Below are 9,204 nucleotides of genomic sequence, written 5' to 3' on the forward strand. Positions count from 1 at the left end.
GATATCAGTAGTTTATTATGGAGTGATAAAATGATGATTCTAAACTGAACAAATTACCTCTATTTGACAAATAACTGCTGAGATTTCTACTTAGCTAAGCACAACCTACGTCTGTTACACATACATGCCTACATTTTGTGCATCTTAATGATAGCATTAAGCAACCTGTCTGTGAATTTTCACACACCAGCTCGAAAATAAAGGCTGGCTGTTATTGCGCGGATTCCAGATTTACAGTCATATGATATATTGTGTAATCCCTTTGCAGAATTCAAGTATTCTGCAGTGTTTTCTCCAACACCCAATTCGCAATGCATTAGCTCATTCTAAGATTGGGCACAAGGGGGTAATTTCCACTTTTAATGCTTTGATGGTAAATCAGATAGGTGATCTACGCTCCCAATTTACCATCAGAATGGTAAGATGAAAATTACTGCCAGGGTCCAGTTTAGCATTGTGCCTTAACAGTTCTCTTCCCCCTTCATCTGCTGGACACTGAGGAAGACTGATGTCACATCACCATAAATACAAAGCACACCTGGAATACATGAAAACAAGTGCGACATGATTCATGCCATCATTATTCAAGCATGGATTACGAGTGAGATATAGTTCAAATATTTACATTTACACATGCAATCTCATTGGGGACCTTCCTACCATAGACAATATGGAATGATAACTGTCTGTCTCTTTCTTTGCCCCATCATGTTCTTTGCTTCAACTGTCCACAGAGCATTGAGTTGTACTGCCTGCAACAACTGCCTTTCTTGTTTCATATTTGATTATTCTTTTCAGCCAGTAAATCCTGCTCGAGATTTTTCACTCAACCAGAATATGAAACATTTAAAACATGCTTGACATATTTTGCTCTGTACCTGTATTTCATTACTAATCTCTCATGGGTAGGCGATGCAGAAACCCACAAAGCTCACACAAAGTTCCCAACGTTCAATGCAAGAAACCATCAGTATTTGTCTCGTTGTTGCACTCATTCTAAAGTACAGCACACAGCGTTGGGCAACATGCACCTATTAATCCCACCAATCAAATGAGAGCAAGCAGCATACCATTACTTTTGTAACTCACATCGGGGCAGGAGGAATGGGAGTTGGAATCACATTGTAATTAGCCTCCAAGTCATGAAATAAATAAATTCAGCATTGTGGTGTTGTTTATTAGGCCTTTGTACTATTCCACGGACACAAACTCCCCCACTGGTAAAAACTGGATGATCTTAGATCTCAACCAACACTTCAATGTGTAAAGTTCAACTGAACATTTAGCCATTACTTTAAGTTGTAGAAAAAGTCTTCTGATGTCCTTGTATAAGATTTATTGGCAATGAATCTTTTAATTGCACTCTGTCCAAGCAGACGTGGCATGATAATGTAATTAATTCACTTAGAATTTCACTATTTTCAGTACCACAAATTTTGCAGGCACTTTGAGTTTGATGAGATTATAAATTTCGACAAACAGATAAAAACCCCAAAATAGAGCAACATTTGATACTTGTCTGAATTAGAGCTAAAGTTTATGTTCAATTAGGTTCCAATCTCAGCTATACAGGCAACACAAGAGGAACCTATGGTTCAGGACTAGGGTGCTGTTTTACCATGCCTCCTGCTTCACAGAATTGCAAAGACCATTTATCGACTAAATTCTAAGTGGGTATTGGTCTTGAGATTAGACAGTTCTATAAGGCCTGAGGGAGATGTTTTTAAAGAGAATCAAAATGCATTTAAAGCCAAGTTGGGGTAAACAGTTTGACAGGTCAAAACCAGTTTTACAGATAATGAAAGATCCAGATAGGTGTAGGTGAGAGGAATGTGCCCACAAATCTCTGGGCAGTCAAACTATGGGGCAACTATGAGATTGAATCTTGTTCAAAGCTGCTTTATATTTCCAAATGATGAAGATTTCATTCCAGTCACATAAAATAAATTGTAATTGTTCCATTTTGTAAAGAGATCTGTGCATTAAAAATGTCCTGAAGAATCAAGAAAAAACTTTCAGGAAACATAAACATATTGTTTGGTCAAAAATTCCCCCCAGAAAGGAAACTTAAAAAATAAATAATCGTAAATTCTGTTCTGCATTCATGCACCAATTTCGAGCACCGTAAAATACCTTCATCTTCATCGCCATCATTATCGGCTAGATCATCGCCCTGTTTCTTTGCATTGGCCCCTAGAATCGAAATGAGGAAAGACAAGGTGAAAGGAAACAAGATAATTTAAAAATATGACGACTGAGAATAGTATCCCCTCAAAGACAATTCTAGAAGCACTGAATCTGAAATATTTACTTAGTCAACCCACAATCCCAACAAAATGTGAAATATCAAAACACAGTCTGATATAATTCATTTTTTTCGAAGAATACTTCATTGTGAGACAAGCCTGACTATTGACCAGTGAGAACGAAGGGGTCAATCCTTGACCGTTATTTATCAGACTTTTACACAACTGCTTTTCAACAGACTATCCAGCAAAGTATGACAATAACCTGCTAACTTCGACTTAACAACAAAGACACTACATTTTCTGCTCCGATCATGAAAATCTCATCAAGTTGAAAATATGTGTAAAGCACAGGTCTCAGCATTGACAGCACCAGTTTATGTTATTAACATAGTTTGGCTCACATCAGGTGAAACTTAAAATTACTCTCCATTCCCCCATAGTTGATTTCCAAACTCTGATAACACAGTCCATTTAGATAATCACATATGTCAGAATACCATTACTGAAATTGCACTAAAAGAAGTTCATATGGATGAGTTCTGCAATTGAATGGAAGTTACAAATCCTTTCTCTGCTTGCAAAAGTAACTAAATTACATGTTAACATCTGGCTGCATCTATCAACTGACCATTTCCACTGGTTAAACAATTTGCTGAGACAGTGTCTCCAGTTGATATGGATTTGGACAGTACTTATTCTGTTTTTAATTCTCACAACATGATGCTTTGCCAAGAGCTTGAAACATGTTCTGGCTGATGTGGAACATATAGCTTGGAAACTACAGACTGCAGAATGATATTACTACGTCTGTGTTGTGCTCCAAGGTATATCAATGTATGTTTGGCAATACGTCTAAGCTTGCCTTCTGCTTCTGGACATGCACCATTTCTTTAGGTGCCTAATTTAGTGAAAAACTCAGCAATGCACTAAGGCAATTCCAGCATGAATCCTCTGCAAGTTGTAATAACACCTTTCCTCGAACCACATCCACCATGGTGAAAATACAGTGTCACCTGTAATTCTTTCTCTACCATGGCACACCTCTTCAGATCTATGGCAGCAAATATTGTTGGAGATATTTGCTTGCATGTTGCTGCACAGCTTTCTTCATTTACATAATTGAAGAATGCAGTGTGAGAATTGATGCCAATCTAATGGATGTGACATGACATAAACAAATTTCCCTACTTTTTTCTCTGAGCAATGACAGAAGTCAAAACGTATGCTAATGTTGAACAAAGCATGGAAAATTCAGATAGCGTTTTCCTGAAGAAAGACTTTTAATACAAATGTATCATGACAACTAGTGCCCCTAGTAAGTTATATAATAACAAGGAGATACCAGTCTAAATATCTGTTTAAACACTTATAATAAAACATATATTAACATACAATTGCTTTCAAACTTCTAAATGCATTACATTTGTATGCAGCCCTGTCAATGTAATATAGACTTAAAAAAATTCAAAACAACAGTACAAAAATTAATGATGAAAACAATCATGTTTTTCCTGGCCTTGAAGAAGAAATGTTCTTGAAGTTGCATAACTCCAGTAAGCAATTTCCGAGAAAACTCAAATTGTCCTCCAATTCCTCAAATACAGAACAATCTCTTGCCACCAAACTTCAATGCTGTGGCCCGATGATGTATTCTTTGTCTAATCAGGAGTAGTGGACATGCCTAGGAGGTGGGATTTGGATCTTAGAGGCAAAATTTAAATTGAAAACTAAGTTATTATTGTTGTGAGAAATTTATTTGCAAATGGAAGTGGGAATTAAACAATAGCACAACTGCAGAGCAGTCTCCACTGCTAGGGTGACTCTACAATTTCCTCCTTGTGGTACTTCTTTGAGGTTGTGAAGCATTCTCTGTCTCCATACAGTGACAGGAGAAGTCCATGTGGCTCCAACAAATATGGCTGGACATTTTCCATAAAGTAATCAGCTGCAGTGAGATCCGCGGGACAATGAAAGGTGCAGAAGCACTTTAATGATCTACTGAGTGCTGGCAAGGTGAGTGCAATGCAGCAGCTAGCTCAAAAACTTTTCATTCTGTAGCACCAGCAGATTATGAGCTGAGCATCATGGGGTCATGTTTTCCATGATCCCAGACCACCATGAGTACTTGAATACGAACTAACCATTGGGAAAGCTCTCACTATACCACAAGCACTTGAGGAGGCAATAATGCAGACAGTGAAATCACTTGTGTTTGATCCACTGGAAATGGCAAACTAATTCATTATCACCTAAACTTTCCCATTCTTGAACACACAGGGACAATGGGGATATATTTCCAACATCCACAGAGGAGGAAACCCTTGATATTGCTGGGATGGCAACCCTTCAGGAAGTTGGCAATGAGTCAGCAAGAATCCATCCAAAACAGATAATGAAATGAACTTACCATCTCCAGATGTCAGTGATGTATTTTCCACTTCTTTGGTTTCCTCATGGACTATATTAACTCCAATACCCTGCTACAACTCTGCAGAAGCTAATGGGGGGATGTTTTCTGAACCAGTTTATTATGTCTAGAATGAGCTGGTTGTGGAGAGGTAGCCAAGTGAAATATAATAAGCTTTGTAAGCAAAGGAAGAAACAAGAAAGTAAGCACCATTAGGTCATTCAAGCACACCTTTCACCATTGTAAATACCCTCTACCTAATGGGGCCTCATGCAAGTTTATATTCAGTGACTGACCAACACTTCACTTGACAGCAGGATGAAGTGACAGAGGTAGATTTGTTAGAAAAGTTATGCGCAGAGAATGAAAGAAGTCAATTTTGACATATGCTCCAACAGTTTGCAGACACAAATGCATAAATTCATTTATTGAGAATAGTCAAGCTCTTGACAAACCATATGCAGTATGACTGTTGGTTGATGCAGGAACAGCAGAATGATATGCATGAATATATGCCGCATTCTGTAGCCTTTACTAATGACTAGCACTGATGGTCCAAAAATGTGTAGAGTAAAGGTCAAGTGCAACCCAGCGCATGCATTGCCATGGCTGAGGCAGTACGTAAAGCTGTACAGCAGATGACTCAAATTGGGCATTATTATCATTAGCCCTTGGCTATTCTGACTGAAGCACCATCAAAACATCTGTGTGCCTGAGTATGTTCCTAAAGATAAACAAAGACGACAAAAGGATAGCTAATGACTTCAGCAGGTATGGAGATGGTTCATGTTATTGAGGTGTAAGCAGAAAATGTTGATGATAGAGCAGCTATGGGATTGGATGCTCATCACAGGGAAATGAGGTTCAACCACAAACAGTGAACAGGGTGAGGCATGAAGCTGGGCGGATTAAGGTTCCATATCAAGTTATATAATAAACCAAAGACAGTGAAAGTGTCCATGGCCTTGGTGGTGAAGTTGAACAAGTAGTCGTCACCATCACATTTTTTTATTATTCATTCAAACGATGTGTTCAAAATTGGTTAGGCCAGCAATAATCACACATCCCTAATAATAAAGAGTCAATCACATTGCTATCAATCTGAAATCCAATGCATGGTCGAAAAGTGTGGCACTGGAAAAGCACAGCAGGTCAGGCAGCATTCGAGAAGCAGGACAGTCGACGTTTCGGGCATAAGTCCTTCATCAGGAATCCCAAAATGCCAACTCTCCTCTCCTCAGATGCAGCCTAACCGGCTGTACTTTTCCAGCATCACAATTTTCGACTCTGACTCTCCAGCATCTGTAGTCCTCACTTTCTCCTGGAATCAAATATAGGCAAACTCCACAAGATCAGTACAGGGACAGATGTGTATTTTGGGAAGTAGATCAACAAGATTAGTTCCCACTGAATGTGCTAAGTGTAATGATTGGCAAAAAAGGTAGGACTGCGTAGTCTGCGACGATATTTGTAAAAAGGCAGCAACAAATACTTTTATAGATACAAATGCCTTATTAGTCGCTTCTTATGATTCATGGAAAAATGCAACAGGAAATTGTAAGCTTATCGAACAGTGTCAAACTTGGGATACTGGCAAGAGAGTAGAAAAGACAAGGTTTACATATGTGCTGCTCAAGGGATACATTTGAGGGAGGAAATACAGAGAAAGCAGTAATTAAATGAGTGAAAAGAGAGGGCACTACGAAAATTAAACACAAAAATAGATTTATAAAGGAAATAAGACTGATAAACTCTTGTTTGGAGTAGCAGCCAAAATGTGTATACAAAAGACATGGAAACTCATATGGAACGGATATGGATTGACGGCATAATTAGGATATTAGTCATCATTCTGCAATAAACCATCTTCTCACTTGCTTTATATTCCACTATCACCCAGGCGGTACAGCCAATCACTGCCTTTTAGTTCCTACTAGCTGGGAGGAATCATGGGGCAGAGTTTTTAACCCTGAAAGGAGATGTAACTGAAGCAGGAGGGTGGGGTCAGTGCTCTACATATCCTTCTAAACTCTCTATGAGCTGTTTCTGTGAGATGGTCTAGCTACACTCGGTCTTGTGGAAGGCTTCCCTACTAAAAGTGGTTCATTGGCAGCTATAGCCAGTATAATCTCATTTCATTAAAATACCTTCAGAGGGCATCCCTATCTGGGATAGAGTCTCTTTCTTCACTACTGAAGCTTCTGACAGCAAGGTAATGGATTTCTTAGGGCTGGTACAGTCTCCTGCTGGCCTGCTGTCCTCCAAAGCCTGTATAGCACCCTTAAATGGATAATGAGCATAACAAGACCCTGACAAACACATTTGAAGCAATTGTTGAAATGCTGGCCATCCTTAGGAAGAGATTCAGACTCATTACAACACGGGTGACAAGGTGAGGTGAGAGTGACAGCCATTGACATCAAGACCATATTCGATTGAGTGTGGCATCAAGAAGACGGAGAACAACTGGAATCAATAGGAATCAAGAGCAGACTCTGTACTGATTGGAGTCATACCAGCATAAAGGGAGATGTTTATGATTATTGGAGGTCAGTCATCTCAACTCCAGGACATGTCTGCAGGAGCACCTCAGGGCACTGTCCTAGGTCCAACCCATCTTCAGCTCTATCATTAGGGTCAGAAATGAGGATGTTTGCCAATGTCTGCACAATGTTCAACACCATTTGAAACTCCTCAGATAATGAAACTGTTTGTGTTCGAATGCACAAAATCTGGATAACATCCAGGTATGGGCTGAAAAGGGCAGGTAACATTCACACCACACAAATGCCAGGCAATGACCATCTCCAATAAGACACAATCTAACTACTGTCCCTTAACATTCAATGGAATTACCATCACTGAATACTCCACTCTCAACATCCCAATGGCTTTCCATTGAACAGAAGCTCAACTGGACTCACCATATGAATATTAATGGCAGCAAGAGCAGATCAGAGGCTAGTGAATACTGCAGCATGTAACTCATCTTCTGACTCCCGAAAGCCTGTCAATAATTTACAATGTACAAGTCAGGAATGCTCCCCAACTGCCTGGATGGGAGTATCTCCAACAACACTCTAGAAGCTTTACATCATCCAGGACAAAGCAGCCCATTGATTGGTATCATATCCACAACCTTCATCACTCATGTTCAGTAGCAGCACTGTGTAATATCTATAAGATGTTTTGCAGAAATTTGCCATAACCGCTTCCATCGAGTGCATTCATGGGAACATCACCACTCGCAGGTTCTCCTTCAAGTCACTCATCATCCTGACTTGGAAACATATCACTGGGTCAAAATCCTGGAATTCCCTCTCTAATGGCATTGTGGGTCAGCCTACAGCACACAGAGTAGAGGTTCAAGAAGGCAGCTCGCCAAAACTTTCTGAAGACAAACTAGGGCTGGGCAATAAATGCTGATGAGCCAGCAATGCCCACCTCCCAACAGTCAAACAAAAATGCCCATCAGATCTGGCCAGTTCTCCAAGGCAATATAGTCAGTTCTATTACCCCGCTTTATCCTTGTAGACTTAAAAATGTATTTCCCTCAAGTGTCTATCCAATATCTGTTATATTTGATTGCATCTGCTGTCACCAGGCTCCTACAGAATGCCAAAACAACAATTTTCCTTTGTAGGCCTTGATTTCTACAATGGAAGAACTCAGAGTACATTCCAACCTGGGTCTCATCTGATTTCCCCTTTAACAGTCAAGGATAGCTCTGTCTTCTCTGTCCAGCCTCCCTTTTCTCTCCAGCTTGTCTCCAAGGTACTTACTACACTTTTATTCCTCTTTGGTCTGTGAAAGCTTCAGACCCCAGCTTCACTGAGTTTATGGTCCTAAGTATTAACTAAGTGATCACCAGATTTGCTGCCTGAATGAACGCTTCCATTCTTTGTTTTGATTTGGAAAGGGTATGAAGTATTTCAACTCATTACAGTTTTCATAGCTGTCTGGTCAATTGTGAGCTGCTTTAAATTGGGAACCTATTGGGAAGAGAGGAAAGGGTTCTGAAGGATGATGGGCCAAGAAATGTGCAAGGTTTAAAGAAACTCAAATAGTTTATAAAGAGGATAAATCCTAGTTAGCCTAGCAAATCCAATCATATCTTCCTCTCTCAAAGGGAGAACAAATGATAAAACTGATATGAATACATTTGCAAAATATCCAGGCGAGATGGCAGACAATTAATGCACATCACAGAAGAGGAAGAAGGTAATATAATCAGAGATAGATCCCAAGTGTGCACCAGGCCCAGATGGAATGAAATTAGATGCGACATCTAGATGCCACACACCTGGCTCAAATTTCACTCCCTTTGTTTGGGACCTTATGCAATTCCAGATTCCCTCAAAAGGAAATGAAATCAAAATAACTGAGAAGTGGCAGATGGAGTTTAATTCAGATAAATGCGAGGTGCTGCACTTTGGGAAAGCAAATCTTAGCAGGACTTATACACTTAATGGTAAAGTCCTAGGGAGTGTTGCTGAACAAAGAGACCTTTGAGTGCAGGTTCATAGCTCCTTGAAAGTGGAGTCACAG

At 39.7% G+C, this 9,204-nt stretch overlaps 1 protein-coding gene across 6 annotated transcripts in view; it reads right to left on the reverse strand.

Moving 5' to 3' along the window:
- Positions 1-9,204, reverse strand: part of nlgn3a (neuroligin 3a) — a 292,218-nt gene that overhangs the window by 156,049 nt on the left and 126,965 nt on the right. For 3 of the 6 annotated variants that reach the window (XM_043704765.1, XM_043704764.1, XM_043704769.1), the window contains one exon: positions 2,134-2,193. The exons of the other annotated variants lie outside the window; for them this stretch is intronic. In XM_043704765.1, the coding sequence (XP_043560700.1) occupies positions 2,134-2,193 (60 nt within the window). The remainder of the gene's footprint in view (positions 1-2,133; positions 2,194-9,204) is intronic. 6 annotated transcript variants of the gene reach the window in all.

This window comes from Chiloscyllium plagiosum, chromosome 15 (assembly GCF_004010195.1).
Source record: "Chiloscyllium plagiosum isolate BGI_BamShark_2017 chromosome 15, ASM401019v2, whole genome shotgun sequence".
Taxonomy (NCBI): Eukaryota; Metazoa; Chordata; class Chondrichthyes; order Orectolobiformes; family Hemiscylliidae; genus Chiloscyllium; species Chiloscyllium plagiosum.